The 21,691-nt window shown below is 29.9% G+C and overlaps 1 protein-coding gene across 2 annotated transcripts in view; it reads right to left on the bottom strand.

Moving 5' to 3' along the window:
- LOC123267418 (TSC22 domain family protein 1) overlaps positions 1–19,101 on the bottom strand; it is an 80,381-nt gene extending 61,280 nt beyond the window's left edge. For both annotated transcript variants that reach the window (XM_044732038.1, XM_044732037.1), the window contains exon 1: positions 18,099–19,101. In XM_044732038.1, coding sequence (XP_044587973.1) covers positions 18,099–18,110 — 12 coding nt within the window. In that variant the 5' untranslated portion in view covers positions 18,111–19,101. The remainder of the gene's footprint in view (positions 1–18,098) is intronic.
- Between the last annotated feature and the right edge of the window lie 2,590 nt (positions 19,102–21,691).

Here is a 21,691-nt window from a genome sequence, read left to right as displayed (position 1 = left end):
TGATCCACAGATTCGGTAGAATCTGGCGCCAAGTTCCGTTCAAATCCGTTGTAAACGGAGCGCCAGACTACCGACTGTGTTTACTGTAAGCAGAACGGTATTTCGAGGTTGCAAAATTTTATTTAATTATATGGTTCTCCTTTTTCCAAAATGATATGTTATAAAAGTAATTTATACTTTATTTTACTGATATTAATTAATTATAATCAATTATAACACTTAATTCACTTAAAATTATTAAATTTTATCAGCACAAACTGTAGTAAGCTCAGAAATTTCGATCCTGACTTTTTTTCGATGGGGAATATCAGCGCCACAGACTAGATAAAATAAAAATGTGTAGTAATCCTTCCTATAGACACGCAACTACAGTAAAAAGTGATTCATAGCTTGCATCTATGGCCGCCAGGGTGCACTGGAATTACATCTACATAAACTGTAGCTTCAAGGGGATAGTTTGCAGTAAAAAATGCAGTCAACACGAGATTTAAGTTGTTATCAATTGTAAATTTTCATTATAATTACAAAAAATACTAAAATCCGAACAAAAACAGTTTCACTGTAAAAAAGTCGCGCCAAGTCCACGTTCATAAGACTATTAGGAAAAAAAATTTTTTTTTTTCTTTACAAAAAGATACAAAATAAAAAAATTAAAAAATCCGAGTGACCAATATAATTGTTTATGATTTTCGGAAATTAAAAAAAATTTTATTGAAAACTTAAAAATTAAAAAAAAAATTTTAGAACGTACTTGGTGTGCGTCATTGTGTATTTCAATTTTTTTAAAGTCCTAGTAAATAGATTTTACGAATTTCATTAAAAGTAAAATATTTTGCGACCGCGCACACTAAATACGTTCTAAAATTTTTTTTTAATTTTTAAATTTACAAAAAAATTTTTTTTAATTTCCGAAAATCATAAACAATCATATCGGTTACTCGGATTTTTTAATTTTTTTATTTTGTATCTTTTTGTAAAGAAAAAAAAAAATTTTTTTTCCTAATAGTCTTATGAACGTGGACTTGGCGCGACTTTTTTACAGTGAAACTGTTTTTGTTCGGATCCTTTTTTTTCTCTAATTTGTTGCTTGAATAAAATACCTGAAATTAAAGAAAATGATATTTTATTGAAGGTTTACGTTCAAAGCAATACCTTACGGTCTTAAAAAACCTGGTCCTTACTGAGTGTCGTAATATTATTACATTATCCTGCAATATTTTATATTTATATTTATATTACAGCCAGTTGAAGTTGTGAAATCCAAAAATTTAAGAGCAGGACTGGACACCCAGAGGCAGGTGTTCTACCAGTATTTGCATCTAAAATCCATTATTTATTCGCTCGCGAGCAAAATACTCTGCGGAATTTATGATTTCTCAGAGATTAAAATCGAACTACAGTAATTTTATTTATTCCGTACACATTATTTTAATTCTTCGCTAAATTTACACGCAATCCGCTTCGGGAATTAATCATACCCACGCAGATCCTAGCGAGCCATAAATTAAACTAATTTACGAATTAATAAATAAAGCTTTTAAGTAGAAATCAACACTTTCACCAAAATAATTCTTATTAATATTTAAATTTTTTCTGTGAGGTTACACCGACAAAATCCACTTATTTATATAAATATAAATATATGTGTGATGTTGTGTGATTAAGAGCAAGGATATTGACACGGGTTTATTAATAGCTTCTAACGTTTGCTGGGAACTATTAAACTCTTTGCCAAATGCTCAACTTATTGGCTTTTCGCGGTGTTTTGTTCTCGACAGTCATTTACACGTTTTTTTTTTTTTTTTTTTTTTTTTTTTTTGGTAGATGTTTATAGATGGGAATAAATGTGCAGACGTGTGAAATGCGGTTTATTGTATAACTTTAACTAATTTTAGCGTAGAAAAATCTGACAATTAAATTTTATAGCATAAATAGTTTTACGAGTCTAAAATTAAAATTTTAGCCGAAATATTGAAGATACAAAAATATCATAAGAAGCATTTATTTTAGAAAATTAAATTCTCTACAAATAGGACCATGTCAATTTTCTCATATATTTTATTCTTTAGCGAAAATTCTCTATCAAAGTAATTTCAATCAAAATTTTACTTTCAATGTAAAGTTAAAAAGAACGATCCTCATAAAAGAACAAAAACGGTTCAAAGTGAAGTAAGTATAAAATGAATGACGCTATAACTTAAGTTGTTCATCGCAGATAGTTGGTCGTTCATAACCGTGTAGTACGGTAAAAGCTGTTGTGCTAAAGTTGCACTCGCAAAGCCGTTTGTAATTTCCGCGTAAGATGTCCGCTTTCCATCACTAACTAAACAGCACAATACTCTGTGCTACAGAGTTCCTATCCAGTGACTACAAAATATATATAGTATGTAACTACGTTGTTGTTGTTGTTGTTGTTGTTGTTGTTGTTGTAACTTCTGTAGAGTTATAACATACAACAGCCAGCGAGTACGACACCAAACTAAAGCTAGTACATTTCGGATTATAGACATGCAAATGTGCTAAGTAATATGTGAAGTATCGCAGGATTTTGTTAGGAATAAAGTTAAGGATTAGCTCGAGAAACTAATGAAGAAAATAATAATTTAGGATAGTATACCTTTATTTATTCTCTTTTCTTCTCTCTTTCTTCCTCTAGATTACAAGTCTGGTAAATAAAAACGCTTTTACGGCGAAGGTTTTATGACTCCAATTATTGCAGGGTTGAATTCCCAAAACTAGAAATGAAACAAGCCGCTTCGTTAAGATCAACGTTGAGTAAAAAATTTTTAAAACCACCGTGCTGAAAATCCGGAATAACACCAAGAAATGTTTGGCTATGGAGGTCCAGATTTTACTCTATGTTTATATATTTGATGAGTAATTTTACATGGAAATTGTAAATGTATATCTTACGTGTTTTCGGTACTAGAACTATCTACTGGTTAGGACTAAACTAAACCACATGGTTGTGCTCGCTGTCAAAATAAACCAGATGCCCTTAAAACAGGCACTAAAGTCCAATCTGTGTCTCTTCATATCACACATCTCAATTACAACAAATATTTGTAAGAAATTTGGAGATAAATTGTCGTTATCTCGAGGGAATATTTATAGATTTTCTATTACGTAAAGTTGAATTAATTTTTAGACAAAAAAAGTTTAAAGCAATCTCTTATCATTTGAAAGATATACGAGACTTAAAGTTTTTAAAAAAATGTTTTGCCATCAATTTACTATCAAATTTTTAAAAATTAAAATTTTGGACTAAATATTGAAGATACGAAAAAATTATAGGAAACCTTTTTTGTAGGAAATAAAACTTGCTGTCAAAATGAACTAGATGCCTTTAAAACAGGCGATAGAACCCAATCTGTGTCTCTACATCTCACACGTCTCAATTACAACAAAAATTTGTTAAGAATTTGGAGATAAATTTCCGTTATATTAAGAAAATATTTACTTATTTTTTCAATAAAACTTGGTCGGTAATTAAGTAATAAAACGGTTATCTTGAAAATTATCTTTTAGGGTACACATAGCGTTTGGAATTTCACGGTTAATATTTTAACGAGCTATAAAACAGTGTCTATCTTTTCATAGATCAAATACTCTTTTTTCGGAAAACATCGTGTAAACTCAGGTAGAAAAATTTGAATAAAAAATATATTTTCTCATCAATCTTTAACATTAAAATCTTAATTAAATTGTAAATAATCAATAGAATATTTAAAAATTCTTAATCATGAAAAAAAAATAATTTATGAAAAGGAATCATCGTGCGTCTCTCGGAATAATTTTTCATTTTCTCTAACAAACTTTGGTACTAGCGGCCCGGCCTCCCGATTAAATTAAGACGTAAGATAATTTATTCCCTTTAGCATGTACCTCTTATAAATAAACGTTACCGGTATATAGTATAGAAGGAGGTATGAGTAACTAATGTAATGTTCGAGCAGTATAAAGTATAGAGGAGAAAAAAAACTAAAAGGATAAGGAGAGTGCACAGGGATGTACGTCGGAGGTCCTTGTACACGTGTTCTTACCGCGGTGCCGATATGTTGTTAAAAATAAAAGTTTAAACTACCGCGATTCAGCGAACCCTCACTCACATCTACACATTTACCTCTATTTTGAAGATATTGAGTACCTTAAGTTAAGTTAACTAAATCCGGTACCAGACGGAGTAGAGCTCACACACACTGAGTAAAAGTTCAGAGTTGAGTTATATTAACTTGTACTTAATTTCACAAGCGATCATACAATCAAACATTTTTTATTTTTGTCGTTTAATTTTTCTAGATAATAAAAATTAGAAAAAATAATTTCAATTTTTTTTTTTTGAAAATTTATTCCTTCAACTTACAAAAATAATATTTAAAATCTTTGTGAGTAAATAATTTTTTTTTTTTAATTTATTTAATTAATCGAAAATAGGTCAATTGAAAAAAAAAAAGATTCATTATTAATAATGTTAATATTTTGAGAATAATAATTTCTTTTCAAAATGTCGATAATTTGGTAAAAAAAACTGTTTTTTAATGATAAAAATTTTTTCAAGTAATATAAGAAATATATTTTTTTTAATTCAAAATTTTTGTTAATATTAAAAGCTTTAAAACTGAATAAAAAAATTTTTTTTTACAATTTTTTATGATTATCATCAAAATCCACGATGAAATAGAAAAATTAAAAAAAAAAATTAGGAAAACGGTTGACCCCAAAGGCCATCCCTGCAACTTCCCGCTCATTTCATATCTAAGCGCACAAAACTGCATTTATTACGTTTTTGAGCTCTTCGAGCTCAAAAATACAATTTGTGTATTATTTTGAGCTCTCCGAGCTCAAAGAAATAGTTTTTCTATGCTTTTGAGCTCTTCGAGCTCAAAAGTCTGGTAGAAGTTTAATAAAACACTATTTTTCGAATTTTTAAACCGCAATAACTTTTGAATGTATGAACCGATTTTTACGAGGTTGGTGGCATTTATCGCAGTTTTTAAAGCCTCATAGAGAAGTTTTAAGTTTAAATTGATCGAACTAGGAATTTTAAAGTAATTTCCAAAAAACGATTTTTTCGATTTTTTTCGTTAACGATAACTCACGAACGAATTAACCGATTTCGACCGGGCTGGCGGCAATCGACGTGTTTTTTTATGGTAAGAGCTGATTAGTTTTTAGGATCGATCGGTTAAGCCATTTGAAAGTTATTCCAAAAAAACCACATTTGAAAAAATTTTTTTTGCAGTTTTTTTTAGATTTCTCAAAATCTGCTGCTTCGAATCGGTTCAAATTATAGTCAAAATCTAAGTTTGGTCAAACCCTTTCGAATGGTGCCAACCACGATGAAATCGGTCAAGCCGTTCAAAAGTTATAAGATGTTTACATACGGCCGTACACACACACACACACACACACACACACACACACACACACACACACACACACACACACACACACACACACACACACACACACACACATGCATACAGACGTACGGACATCATCGCGGAAACATTCGGGGAGGCTTCCTATAGGACCTCAAAATGTCAACATCCGTTGAAAACTCGATTTTCGAAAAACGGGGTGAAACCAATAACTTCCCGATTTTTTTTAATTTTCAATTTTCTTGACAGGAAGTTAAAAACAGTATTTGTAAGTTTTAATTTTTTCGAACAAGAACAAAAACAACGAAAAGAAACAGGTGACCGTAAAAGGAAAAAATCACCACAATTTTTCTCAAAGTTTAGTAGTTTGAAAAAAAAGTTTTAATTATCGTAATGGAAATTACTAATCAAAAATAATTATTATTAGTTATTCTGCAAAATAAAAAAAAAATTAGGAGTTATACTGAAGAGTAAAAATTTATAATTAATAAAATAAAATAGTACGGATTTTTATGAATAATAATCAATAATCAAGTAGAAGTCTTCCTAAATGAAAAGAAAATAGCGATATTATTAACAAAAATACTATTCTTACCAAATACTGTTAGATACTGCAGTTCATCCCGACGTACCACGACCACGGTGAACCTGTGTTAATACTTTCATCTCATAGATGCAATGTTGATAGATAGTACTCGTAGAGTCTTATAAATAGCAAACGCATTACGCGTCGGTAAATTACGATAAAATCTAAAACGCCCGTTATTCCTCATATTAGATTTATAATTTTTCAATAAAATTATTATCCACAGAACGAAAATAATTTAACAGGACTTGGAGAACACAACGGCGGATAAAAATTTATGAGATAATGTGCAATTACTCAGAACGACGGGGGGGAATTCAACTTAATTAACCCCCGATCAGAAGCTAATTGCCGCGACTAGGAAGCGAGTAGCCGATTACCATCGCGATTCGCTCGCGGTGGTTGCTGCACTATGAAGTAACATCCATCCAGAAGGGACGTGTACTTTAGAGTAAGTGAACATCTGAGCTAGTATGAGGCTTATCCCCGATTACAATCCCCGTGAGCAATGTTAGTTTGTGGTTGTGGTCAATCCACGGAACACCGTGAAACTATAGCCGAGAAAATATACCAGGAAAAGAAGAAAGAAGAAGACTCTCTCGATAGATTAACTGAGGACCAGATATGGACGAAGATACAGATATAGATGCATCGTTATATACGCGTTTATCGCACAAACACACTCTAGCCACTAGTATGTGTACACTCATCGCGAGTACGGTATCAGATGAATTAGATGCCCGCAACATCATCGCATTTATCCGTTATCCTTTACGCTGGATCTCGCGGATAGAAGACCTATCGTATATAGTAGAGAAGAGAAGGTTTACGAGCAACAGGACGTTTCTCATGCTCATCATATCATACGACGGCTTTATAGGTCAATAGTTGGGTGATAAAATCATTCGAGGTAGCATCCAGATTGACTACCATCCAAGCAGATATCTCATTCTGATGATAAAATTAAACGGAAGGTATAATGAGTTGACAGAGAAATAAACTAATACTAGGCTATTAAAATTACTATTTATGTTTCGTTGATTTTTTTTTGTATTAGACAATGTTGTTTTAATCAATGTTTAAAAGTATTACAGATTCATTTGGTAGAAAAATTAACTTAAGGTAAAAAAAAGAACTCTGATAATAAAAAGTAAGTTGATTGAAGAAAAAACTAGTTAAATAAAAGTCATTTTGAAGAGCTTAAGCGTCTTAATTTGAGTGGAAAAATTCTTGAACTGAGAAATTGTCCTTGATTTAAGTAAATTTTACTTGATTCAAGAATTTTTTGCCTTGATCCAAGACAATGAAATTCTTCGAAATTATTTTTTTGGTTCAAATATTTCCTTTTGAATGAAGTGAATTTTTTTTAGTACTATGGTTTAAAATTCTTTCGCTTGAATTAAGATATTTTTTTTTTCAGAATGTTGAAAATAACTAATATTACAATTTTTATGATTTAATATCAATTTTAAGAATTTGGATTTTATAATTATAATTATAATGATCATTATTTAAAATGGTATCAGTAGGGTAGTAGCAGTTTTGATCATATTTTAATGCCCTTTTTCATCACTTCAAATTTAAGTTAATGTGTAAAAAATAACATTTTCAAACTTTGAAACTAAGTTTACCAATCGAATTAATCAAGTTTTACATTTATAAAATTATTAATGCTGTAATGTAGCCAAAAATAGTACTTATGTAAAATTTTATAGGGGAATTATATAGGGATATATACCCTATATATATAAAATTTATCATAAATCAAATAATTGAATTAATATAAATGGAAATTCACTATAATCTTACTCATTGTTCAAGACAATCCATCAATTCAAATTCAAAGATACAATAGTATATTCACTATTAAATAAAAAAAAAAACATTTTAACATTTTTGACTAACATCCGGCAAAGTATAATAAAAATAACACAAAAAACAAATCACCAATAGACAAAGAGTCGCCGGTTAGACTTTAAACAATCAATATGGCATTAGATGACTCATCATTCGAGTCTGAGTGGTGAGCAAGCAAGAAAGAGAAACCCGGTGATTATTCGAGGGTTGGATATATTCGGTAGTGTTGTAATAGACACCCTTGAGACTGTAGGCAGGGCTCCTATCCAAGGTTCCTTGATATTGAGTGTGAGCGCGAAGAGGCGGAGGCCCTGTGGGATACCAACTACATTAGAGCTCAATTCTCTATTGTATTGAGAGCAAACTCAGGGGCTAGATCTATAATATAAGAGTTTTCGCTTCCTCCTCCCAGCTTACGAATATATACCATACCTATCTGAAATGAACCTGATATTTGAACTTTGAATAAAAGAATAAGTTGAGATATCTGAGAGCTAAGAGCTCTGAGAACAACTAAAACCAACTTTTATTTCCCTCCGAATATTGAGAATCTACTTCACTCTATTTTACGATCAAACCAATCTATTTGCACACCTCGGATCACCTTCCAATAAATCCATCTAATCTAGAACTCCTTGGCTTTAGATTCTCTGTTATCTTTCTCCCCAAAGATAATGTCAAAATGTCTGTCCAGAATTGAACATTTTCTCGAATAAGCAATTTTACTTTTACCTGCCTCGTAGTGCGAAACATTAGATAAAACTACTTTTATTTTTGTAATCTTAAAATAATTTGAACTGTCAAACAGACAATTTAATCAAAATTAATTCTACAATTTTCGAAAAATTATTTAATGTAATAGGAACGAAAAAACTATTAAAATAATAACAGTTATTAAAATATTGAACGAATATTACCGTCGGAACTAGTTGCATCAGAGTCATATGATTGATTTCAAATCAGCATGCTACATAATTTATTTTTTTATAAAGATTAGTTGTTGAGAGTCAATATTTTACAACTTTACAGTTTTATACTGTTACAAAATTTCATATTAAATTATTGTACTAATTGGTACTGTATTCCACCCACTAAGTATTTTATATTTATATATTTACGGCCCTTGGGGAACACTTGTTCTAGGGCAGTTAAACTTAATAAATAAGTAAAATAAACTACCAAATTTGTTCCGGTCAAGTCATAGAAAAATATTGGTGGGGTATAAACACAATACAATTTACAAAAAATCGATCTTTTAGGTCCTTTTTTTAAGACTATACTGAAAAAAAAATTCTTGACTTGAGGATGAATTTTCTTGGCTCAAGAAAATATTAAGGAAGATTGAAAATTTCTTGAATGAAGTCAAAATTTCTTGAGCCAAGAAAATTTTTTCTTGCTCCAAAATAACTTTTGTTTTCCTTAAAATTTTCTTGGTTCAAGAAGTTTTTTTTTCTGTGTATGTAACTTGATGTCGTTTAATTATAATTAATTAAAAACTAAACTGGTATTTTCTTTACAATTATACATAAAATATACACGGTAAATTTTGTTCTTAATTTTTCTAAAAAGAAGTTATACCGCGAATTAATTGAAATATAAATTATCTAAAATAATTGACAATAATTTAATTTTTTTAAAGTTAATTTTTTTTTTCAACTTTATCAATCATCAATATAATATATTTTTTATAAAAATTTAATATGAATCGTGCACTTTTGGATGTTCCAAACTTTTACATAAAATTAAAAACTCAATGTTTTTTTCTTGAATTTTTCTTCCTATGACGCTCAAATAGAGTGATCGCAACCTTGGCATCAGGTTGATCGTCATCGAATAAAGGATTCTGAATAATAAAATAAATTACAGTATCCAGAAGACGTTGCACTTGGTTCGAGCGATTAAAAAATAACAGAGGAATATACACAGGCGATTAGCATCTGCCATTAGCTGGTGGAGCTGTCTGACGTCGGAAAGAACGACACGAGTCAGTTTAATATTCGAGGAATATTTTTTGCATATGCATGTAAATAAGCTCATACCAAACACATACAACAACAACAACAACGGTGATGGTGATGGTGATGGTGATGGGTGATGTGATGTACGCATTCACTTACATATTATATGTGGCTCGTCCTCGTCCTACGCGTTTGCATAAACGAAGCATCTGAATTCCCATGTCAACCGAATAAAACGCTAAACGCTATACCTAACCAAGACCGAGTTGAGAGTAGAGAGCCAAGATTGGTTATGTATGCATCCATGTATGTTCGCATATGTGCGCATATGTGAACATACATGTTTAGCTCTGTGCTACGGATATTGTGTGCTACAGAATACACTGTGTAACGTATAACAGTACAACAGTAGTAGCGAACATCAGCAGCTTCCAATTTATCTGGGTATTATTCATCACCGCTTTTGTTCTTTTGGTGTCATGTGTTGTCCGCGGACGTGTATTACACACTCTGGACCAACTCTGGAGGTAGTATGTCGTATGTAGTTTGTTGTATGTTTTCTATGCTATATTATATACGCATCACACGCGAAGAAAAAAAAGGTTAACATAAACTGAAAATATTTCGGTCTTCAAAAATTTGTTTCCAGACTAAATAAGCTCTTTTTTTTTAATTCAAGAAATTTTTTTTAAATTAATAGTGTTAAAAAACTTGAAAAAAAAATTAATTTTAATTGGAAAACAATTTATTTATAAATTAATCTAAAAGACTTTTTCATTAAAACGTACAATAAATTTAGCAAGTAATTACTTAATTCAAGAACATTGATGTTCGAGACTTCAGAATATCAATTTATGACAAACTAAAAGTAATATTAAATAAGTCGAAGACCGGACTCGAACCCTGATTGATCTGCATTGTGATAAAAGAGTGATACCATTTAGCAATCACAGGGTAAACATAATCTTTTTGAATCTGTTGATATATTAGTATTTGTGATTTTTTGGGAATCTTGAAGCGGCGCTGCTGTCGGTTTGTCTTGAGTTAAAGTTTTAATTTTGGAGTAAGTAAAATATAGCTCTCGTTTCGTGAGATTAAATTTCTTCGTCCGAAATAATTTATGTTTAAATGGAAAAATAAAAAAATATCTGTAGAAAAATAATGAAACTTTATTCAATTATTTTAAATGTTTGTATCAAAATGTTCAAATCAAAAAAGCAGTTTTTTTGAATCAAAATATTCTTAGCCTTCCTCAAATTTTTTGTAGACAACAACATTGAACTTGATCCAAGATGTTTTCGTTCTGTGTCGTGTAAATGAGTGAAGAGATGATTATACGTAAAAAGATACTGTGATTAATGGAAAACAATACCGGTTGAGGAACAATCCCGTGAATTAGGGCGAGTCTGAGTACCGAGCCGAATCGATTGGCCGAGGCTTCGAACACTATTGTATGGCTTATCGGTACCGTGCTGCCACTTTACAAAACTAAATGCCGGTGAAAAATAGACAGACACGCGGTCAAAACCGTGAAATTCTTGAGCTATTTATTTATCGCGGTGGTGTGCTGGTAATTATATTGTTTTTATTATATCTGGTGGAAAATTTTTTTTTAAATTATAGATGACTTAGCGGAGGTATATTGTATTTATATTTGTTTGGTTTCCCAGGTATAGAGCTGGCTCGAGGTAGACGTCAGGGTTAAGTTATTTTATCACGTCAAGGTTTTATGGTGTGCAATAAACACTCGAAAAATATGTTATGTGTTGGATGTTATATATGAAAATAAAATATAAATACTTGATAATGGGATGGGTAAATAGGAAAAAATATTTGTTTTTTATTTTTTGTGATACAGAGCTGGTTTTTTGGTGAGAAAAATTATTCAGGATGTGAAATTGCTTTATTACTCAGGTATAGATTTAAATTTTGAATTACAGGTTTTATTTTGCTTTTTTAATGCATATAAAATGTAGAGGCTGAAATTGACGAAAAAAATTTCAGATAAAATAAAAATTAATCTTCAATATTTTTATTTTAAAATAAAAATATTCATTTTGAAATTAATCGTGGAAAAATATTTCGACTCATGATTTTAAAAAATTATCAATTTAAATAATAAAATTTTGGATAATTTTGTTTAGATTTTGTGATGAAACAAAATTTTTTTTTGAAAAATAATTGTGTCTAATCACAATATTGATTGATAAAAAAGAATATTGGTGTAAATTTTTAAGTTCAATATTTTAATTAAAAAGTAAGTAAGTATTAACAAAAAATTAGCCTAAATTTTTTGCTCATCACATTTTATTATCATGACTTGATTAGTGCAATTTTTAATCGACTCGAAAGTACTTGCGAAAAAATTAATTTCTTCCTCTAAATAATCGATCGTAAAAGTTTTAATTAACACTCAGCAATTAAGAAATTTAAATTAAAAAAAAGTTGAGTGAAAATTACACGCCCCAGTAAATTAAAACTCCTTGAAAAAACTAATGGCTCCTCCATTTCTCTTCTATAAAAAATTTTTCTTCATAAGTACACGGCATATATAAAATAAAAAAAAATCATTGAGTCATAATATTATTCTATTTGAAAAATTATCTATTAAATCAAACCTTTAAAAATATTATTTCATTCATTAAAATCATCAATAAATTTTTTTTTAACCAAAACAATAATTATAATTATTATTTCTGCTAAAAAAAATTAATAAATTGTTTCCAAATAAATTAATTTATCAAAAGTTTCAATAAATTGTCCCATCAGTATATCATAATCATAATTATTACAACAATCAATTTTTTATTCCCTTTATTATAAATTCTCCCACAATTTCTTCAAAACCGTCGAAATGAAGTTAAGGGTTTAAGAAAATTGTTACGAAAAAAGTAAAGCTAACTGAATGAGTATCATCAGCCGGTGGCATGAAATCCGATCCGGTGTTTAAAGCCTTCCATTATACAACAATACCACCACAGCGACTAAACATCTACACTATTATTATAACAACAGCAACAACAACATTAAAAGAAGACGAAGAAGAAGAAGTGAGTATGCAGTAGATGAAGAGTCTAGGATCCTTGATCCCTCCTCTGGATCCTCTTGGTTCTTCACTACATTATATTATGTCCGTAGTTTTTAACGAATAAATTTATTTACCCTGTACATGCCCCTCAACTGGGCATTTACATATTTCTTCCTTTTCACACGAGAATCTCAGCTATTGAAGGTGGTGCGGTGTTTTAAATAAATGTCCATTTGTAAAGAGGCCGCTTGGAGTTGTGTGTAGTGTATAGTATCCTCTTAACACGACTCGGAGTTTAAGACTAAGGAGTTGAGACTAAGGCGGCTTAATTCTCTTATTTTCTATATTCTTACCGGACTACTGGCTACTTTCGCGCTTACAAGTTACACGGCGAGGGAGAATTGCACTATAAAAAATCGAAAGGTAAAATAAAAAAAAATATATAAGTATGGTCTAAGGTCTACACAGACTGGACTGTGCGTACATAAATAAATAAATACATATATGTGTAGACAGAATGTAGAGAGAACGGAAGGCGATCCAAAAGGATAACGCGTTTCTTCGTATAGATCGCGACGTAGATTTATCTCTCCCTTTGCTCGTCTTCACCACAGACTACTACACAGTCTACAGCCTCCGAAGATTTCTACAGGTCTTTGGGATTCCAAAATGCCGCAAAAGTTAAGTTGAGGAACGAGGAACCCAATATATACTGCCAGGCGAAGAGGTAAAGAGATATAGAGGTAAAGAGAGCGCCTGCCGAATAAAAGCGTAAACGTAACCAGGGTGAGAACCTTTCGGACACCGACACCAAGTGTGAGAATAAAAAAACATTTCAGACTGGTGACTGTCTTCTGAAATCGGTTTCGATGCCTATCGGAATTCAGAGTAGCTGAGAACAGACCAAGACCAAGCTGAATTCACCTTAAGATTTACCGATGCGATGACACTCTAAAGTAATGGGAAAAAAACTAGATTATTTCGGGAATTAATCATTCGGAAGTTAGAACCTTCTGACACCGAGATTTAAGGTTGCTTAGTTATCCAAAGCCTCCGGATAAAAATGTTGAAATTTTTCATTTTTTCTCACAATTAATTCGTTTTGAGAATTTATATGTCGAGAGAATTGCTTTAAGTATTTTATAAGTTTAAATTAATTTAATGTATAATTGCATTCGTAAAAGACTTTCTCACATTGGGAAAGTAATACGTGAAGTTTATTATTATGTTTCATATATTTTTTCTAATGTATAATGAACGAAAGTTGTTAAATAATCGCTAAGAATATTCAAATTTTCACACTATAAAGGTTATAAATAATTTTATTTTAATTATTACATTATATTTTCAAGATTTTATTGATTAAGAATATAATCAATTAAGATTTGAGTACTAAAACAATTTTTCGCTACTTTAACGTTGGCAATACGGGAAATGACATAGATAGATGGCGTATAGATTAGCATGCAAAATTTGAATTTTAATTAATATAATTTTCGTATTTATTAAAATATTGATTTTAAATAAATGATTCGTAATAGATAATTGTTGATCTTGAACTATTGAAAAAATTATTTTGACTTTTAAAAAGATTTTTTCATCCTAGTTTGCATCTTCACGTTAAAAATAAATTAAAATGGAGTTAAAAATTAGGAGAATAGAATTTTTAATAGTTTAAGTAACTGTTAAATTAATATTATCAAATTAATAGAAAAATAAAACTGTTAATAAAGAAATTTAGCGTACAGTCGGAGGTAAAAATATATTTCTTGTTCCCCTTTATTCTGTGAAAATGTTTGTACATATTTAACCTCAGTTTCCACGCAAGGAATGAAATTCATAAATAATAACACGCGAATCAGAGTATAATATTGTAGTGTGTAGTACTGATGGCACAGAAAGAGTAAACTCGTTTATATGTGTATTGTAAGAAGCCCTAGCACAGAAACACGGATCGGCGCGGGGTAGAGACTACAGAGGGTACGGGGGATCTCATTTACAGTACAAATTAGTTGTAGGCCGGTCTGCTCCGACCGCTTAATAGCCTTAAAGCACGCAAAGAGGTTAGGTTTAATGAAGACCGCGCGTTATCCGTGACGAAGACCGCGGCAACCCGCGTGGTTTTAGTACACACGCGGAACCCTAAGCTGCGTTTGTATTATATGCCGTACTATACAGCTGAATGCAACAACCAACAACCAACAACTGACCTCTCTTTCTTCTTCGTGAGTCCTTGTTCTTCGTTTTCTTCATATCAGCTGAAGCTTTAGTACAACCTGACTTTCGCGGACAAGGAGAGAATGACCAAGAGCCATCGGACATCGGAGAATGAACAAGCCGGTAGAGTTGAGTCTATACTCACAGAACATATATAGAGGAAAGTAAAAATGTGCATACTGTTATAAACTTAGGACCTGAATGCAAGTTAAACGAAGATTTATGCCACGACGCGTAAATATAAACAACAATATGCAATCTTAGTCTCATTGTCCGACACGTACCGACGGAGCCGCGTTATGCGTTATTATCCTGAGCTAATATGCGTGACCGAATCATTCAGCGATGCATTTAGCTGAAATTGTTTTGGGAAACTTTTATATACGCTGACAATAAAATACCAACGAGTGAAAATTATATTTTTTATGGTACTGAGTATGAATACGGATATTAGATTTTCCATTATTATTTTTTTTTAATTTTAAATATTAAAGATTTTCAATATATTTTTGTAAAAAAATTTTTTTTCAAGTTTTTTTTTATACATAAAAAGAAACTAGAAATTTTTTCGAATTTTTAACTTTCAAAAGCAACGAATTTCATTCGCTTGAAGTGACGTTACTTCATAAGCTTGAAGTGACGTCATGAGGCTGAGATTATGAGTGCATTCTCAACAAAACCGAGTACGTTGTTATCGGTCGAGCGAAGCGAGACCAGATAAAACGTACGAGGTTTTGTTGAGAATGTATTTATAATCTCAGACGAGTGTCATCACTTCAAGTTTATTACCAAAATACCAACCTTTGCGGATTTGTATCGAACAAAATTTTTTGTAATAGCAACGGCGAAACTCGGATTTGAGAGGATGCAAATAAAATGTTATTCATTTATGAAATGTCACACGTAAATAAATGACCAACTAAAATATTAGTAAAATTGTTTACAAGAATCGACTTGTCGCCAAGATTTTTTTGTCGATTCATACTCTCCCTGGTGGATGATTGTAGAAATAAACGAAACTAAATATCCTATAGTACTTTTTAGCATCCATGCGGGAATGTAGAGACAGATAGAGAGAGAGATGTCACTTATCCTTACGTGTGCGTGAAAAGTAGACTCAACTATAGATGACCAGATATCATTCATTTTACCCCTCGTAACTATAGCTCGAAAATCCAAGTTTCGCGGTTGGTATTACAAAAAAGAAATTTTAATGATTTTGTTTTTAAATCTCATTATTTTTGTACTGTCACGAAAAACAATTATTCATAATTTCCGTAAAACAATTGTAAAAAAACTAGCACACTTTTGCGCTCTGTTTTTTTCGCACGCACTAATTACTAATACAATCACCGAGCTCTGAAAAATATGAATACAAAATAAGCAAACACTTCGTTTTTAATTTATTCCGATAAATATGAATTTAATTGCAAGAAAAGTAATCTGAAAAATACCGTAAAAGAAACTTTTCAACAGATTCCACCGCATTTTTCCATATAATTATACTTTTGTAACAAAAAAATCACCTGCTGCTTTCACACTCATTAATACACACAATACCTCAGAAAAAGATTTTTCATTACTATTATGTCCTACAAGCTCATGAATTTTTTAAATTGGACTCACTCCAATTTTCCGTAGAAAATTTAAAAATAAAAAAAAATTCTTTACCAACAAACCGGTTATTACTTATAAATTTAAATATTTTCGCGCCATTTGTATTCACCTCAAGCGTAAGAGAGCTGAAGAATTTACTTTTACCGTATTTTTAATAAATTTTTCCGACACATAACCTGTCACAATTGTTATTTTTGTCTCGCTTTTTTCAAAAATACTAAACCTTCTCCTTTTTTAATTCTCAACTAAAAAAATCTCGATGAATCCGACACACTGATAGAAGGATTTCTTAGCATTTAAGAAGATTTCTTTGTATTTAAGAAATCATTTCTTAAACATCATTTCTTAGCATTTAAAAAATATTTCTTAGTATTTAAGAAATATTTCTTTGTATTTAAGAAATATTTCTTAGTAGTTATATTTCTTAATATATAAGAAATATTTCTTTGTATTTAAGAAATATTTCTTTGTATTTAAGAAATATTTTTTAAATACTAAGAAATGATGTTTAAGAAATGATTTCTTAAATACAAAGAAATCTTTTTAAATACTAAGAAATCCTTCTATCAGTGCATGCTATAAATTAGCAGCATTTAAGAATTTCAAGTAATAATTTATAAAATTATCATTTTAAATGACACCTGACACTTTTAATAATTTTTTTTAACAAGTGAATTACTAAAAAAAAATTTTCACATATAGTAATAATAAAAATCTACGATGGACATTTTTTAAATATTTTATCAGTATTTAATTATTTAATTTAAGAAAAAATCAAAATTAGGTCAGTAAAATTTTTTTTTATTAGGTAGACTTTAAATGAATAAATATTAATTTTCATTTAACAATTGCTATTTTTTTTTATAAATAAATTTGTACTAAAAAAAAATATTTAAAAAAAGCCGATAATAATTTTTTTTTTTTATTTTTGCATGTGAAATTTTTATTTAATTTTTTTGCACAGAAAAAAAGAATTTCTTGTGCCAAGAAAATTTTGAGAAAGTCCAAAATTATTCTTGAGCAAAGATAAATTTTCTTGGCTCAAAAAATTGTTTTTCTATGCAATAATTAATTGTTTTAAAAAATCTTAAAAGTTTCTAGATATCTGTTAATAGTAGTCTCATAAAAACTGAATTCAAAATAGCGGATTAATAACTCTCAAAATCAAGCTCGAAAAATGATGTCGTACATCCTTAAACTTAACTCAGGTATTACAAACGGAGATTGAAGCCTGAATTGCACTTAATACCCCAGTGGTGTTATTCTCGCAGCGAGGCATAATATCACGGTGTCAATAACTTGTTTAAAAGAAACGCGCCTTCTCATTGACCGTATAATAGTCAAGAAAATTGGCAGGTGGTAGAGACCTACCAATTACAAAAAGACCAGGTATCATTACATTACATTACCATTACCATCATTTTGATAAATACATGCAAACAAAAAGTACTTACACTCATGTTCATGCTGTTTTCCCTTTCCTCGATGGGGGAGGTTTTAATCCGTCTGGTTTCAATGGATGCTCCGACGGCTTTCTTGGTACGAGTTCCCGTGCGAAAACGACCAGGACACACGCGATCTCATATGTGTAATGTGTAACGCGTAACTCACTTATTCCTTTCCTCTGAAAATTTTTATTACTTGATTAATATCATAAACAATAAATTACAACATTAAAACCATTTGAAGAATTTTGAAATTTTAACAACAACAATAACACTTGTCATTGCGACTGCGCACTTTTATTTTTTAACAGTAACCAACTCCCGGGTTGACGGTAACGATAACAATTGATAATTTTTTTCAATTGTCGCTTTTATTATCTTGATTTTCATTGTGTGAAAATCACACGCACAAAACACATAGATGCAAAAAAACTTTTAATTTTATTGCCACCCGGCTTTTAAATCATTTCAGCGAACCGGAATTATTAATAAAACACACTGAGTAAAAAACGTTGGTATCCTTTTTTTATTTTAATTTTTTTTTTTGAAAGAGAGTAAAAATATTTAATAATTTAATATTTTACTCCAAAAAAACACAAACTCACTTAATACATCCAATTCTCCGAATGAACCACCGGATTAGAACAAAAAACTTATTTAAATTGCGTTTTTTCTTAAAAATTGCCAAAATAAAATGGCGGGCATTGTAACTCACTTTAAAAAATTTTTAAAATTACAAAAAACTAATATATAAATTCAAAAACACTTGAGAGTCAAGATCGAGCGGCCACACGCAGTCTTTCGTCTTATTCTCTAGTTCTCCACTTTTGAACAAATTAAAAAAAAAAAGAATGAGAATTCAATTTTCCGACTAGTTACGTTTTATTAAAGTTAAGATATTATTTATTTTTTATCAGTACGTTGGTTGTAAGTGATAAAATATAAACACAGATAGGAGCGTTTGTCATAATAAGCGGGATATTATGAACGACGAAACACTCGGCACGCCGGTCGGAGACGCACTGACTCTCGCGGCAAGCGATCGGGAGTTGAGTTGAGTCGGGTACTTGGTAAGCAAAGCGAAGTTTCGAAGAGTGGGGTGGAGAATGTGTGCGTAAAGGGACATATAAACACGTGTACCGAGGGATAATTTAATATAAATGTGAGCAAGGGCTTTATTGCTCTGGCTTTACGTCAAAAGATGTTATATAATCTATAATGTAATATTAAATGTTATGTGTAATGTAATGTAGCGGTGAAGCGTTTTGGGAATCTCGTGTTATAATCTTATTTTCAAGGTCCACTTACTCTGCTAACGCTAATGCTACCCTTGTTAACAATGGATTACTTACCAGTGGTTTCGCTTTAATTTTATTGAATTAAGTAACTTTTTGTGGAAATAATTGATCTTGTTAATAATTCTACGGGTTTTAATAAGCGTGGAGAAGTTTTTGTTGGGAGTGAAGAGATTTGATCATTTTGGAGTTTATTTTTTTTTTATCGTGTCAGAGTAAATGTATTTTTAAAAAATTTTTGGAGATTTAAATAGATAAATTTGATTTGAATATTTGTGTGAATATTTGGACAATCTTCAAAAATTTTAGTAATATTTTTTTTTCTAATAATATGTCAAAGATTGTTTGAATTTGGTATGAAAGGAATTTTCTAAACTTCAAAATTTTTTAGAGCTTGAAATAAATTATAAGATTCAAAAATGCTTTAAAATTGGAAAAAAAAATTTCAAAGAATTAAAATTAGAAAAAATTTTTGGAATCGTCATAAATGTTTCCAATAATTTTAAACAAAAAAAAATTAAAATTTTTAGAACATCTTGAGGTTTTTTTTATATAAAACTAAAGAAAAATGTTTAAAAGTTTTGTACAAACGGAGTTTTCTAAACTTTCAAATTTTTTGGTGCTTGAAATAATTTAGTTTTTAAAAATACTTTCAAATTATTAAAACGGGTTTGAATGTTTTAAAAATGCATAAAATTGTTGAAATTACGTTTTGAAATCCTTTTTAATTTTTCAAACTATGAAAAAAAAAAAAAAACCTAAAATTTTCAGAATGTCTTAGAAAATTAAAGAAAAATTTTAAAAAAGTATGAGTAAATTCTTAAAATTATTTTTAAAACTTCGATTCTAATAAATCTTGTAAATTAATTTTTACTCATAGAATATTAATAAGTCGTTACTTGCGCTAATAAATATTGACTTAAATGTCAGGAACTAATATATTAATACCAAGATGCATTTTAATAAAGATATCGAGTTACAAATGCCATAAGGGCGTAAAGCGATTATATACCCTTATGGCATTCGGAAACTACGAGGGCGTAAAAATTTTTTTTAGGATAATTATAACCTTGAAGCGTAGAAATAAAAAAGTAAAATTGCTTATATTTAACATAATAAGTTCACTCAAATTTTTTTAGTTTCAAATTTAGAATTTTTTTGTTCGTAAAATAATATGTTCATTTCATATTTTAATTACGTAAATTGAAAATAATAAAGGCCTTACTTTACATAAAAATGGAGTGTATAATAACATATTTATTTTTTGTAATTTATCAATTAATTTTTTTCCATCTAAAAGCTTTACTGATAAAAAGTTTATAGGAATTATATTTTTTAAATGCTGCAGACTAGGAAAATCGGAAATAATTAGAAATATTGTCTTGTTATAGCATTTTTGAAAAGCATTATTTAGCTTTGAGGCATCAGAGTTTTTTTAATGGAACTTTTATTCAAAATCGGATGAATTTGTCTGTTTATGACAGAATTTGTGCTCTGAATAAAAGAGAATTTATATAGGACAAAAGGAGGATAAAGCATTCTACTATTATTATTCCCTTTGTATAAAGTTGGTTACTCGTAAAGTTGGTTGTTAGCTACTGCATTGTCGGGCTTTATTTAACTCCTGTTCTGATTGGTTTAAATTTCATGTCGTCACGTTGTTTAATTTGGATTGAAGCAACTAACTTTTTCAAAATATGGAGAATAATTGAAATTGATTCTATCGAATGACATTCTTCAAATTCTCACAAATTTATATTATAAATTATAAGTAAATAACAAAGGGTTTAAGAGATGAAATTTATTTTTATCCTCATATAATAAGTTCTTAGTTAAAATCATTCCGTCAAAAAGAGCTTACATCACAAATAGACCAAGGAACAGGATCAGATAAATTACTTTGAGTGCATAGTAGGGTGGTCGTTAAAAATTAAATTTTTTGCGGCGCCCCCAAAAAAGCTTCTTTTTGATGAAAAAACACTGGGAAAAAAATTTTTTTTTTAATTCAAAACAACACGTGCCTCTACACGATCTAAGTTAATTTTTTGGGTATAATCATCTTTTTGGGGAATTTTTCAGGAAAAATACAATTTTATTCGAAATATAAAAAATTATAGAACTCAAATCAATAAAAATAACAATATTTGATCAAAATAATAATAAATAAAAATCCAAATTCAAAAATTTTCCCAGTTGATTTTGGTCTATTAAGGGGACCGGGTGGTCTAACGGTCTAAAATTTAAGCTATTTTAAAAATTTTATTTCTATATGAAGGTAATGACTAATCCTTTCAAATTTTTTTTACA

This window comes from Cotesia glomerata, linkage group LG6, assembly GCF_020080835.1.
Source record: "Cotesia glomerata isolate CgM1 linkage group LG6, MPM_Cglom_v2.3, whole genome shotgun sequence".
NCBI lineage: Eukaryota > Metazoa > Arthropoda > Insecta > Hymenoptera > Braconidae > Cotesia > Cotesia glomerata.
Note: the sequence above shows the minus strand (reverse complement) of the source record. Positions and strands in the feature narration are given on the sequence as shown.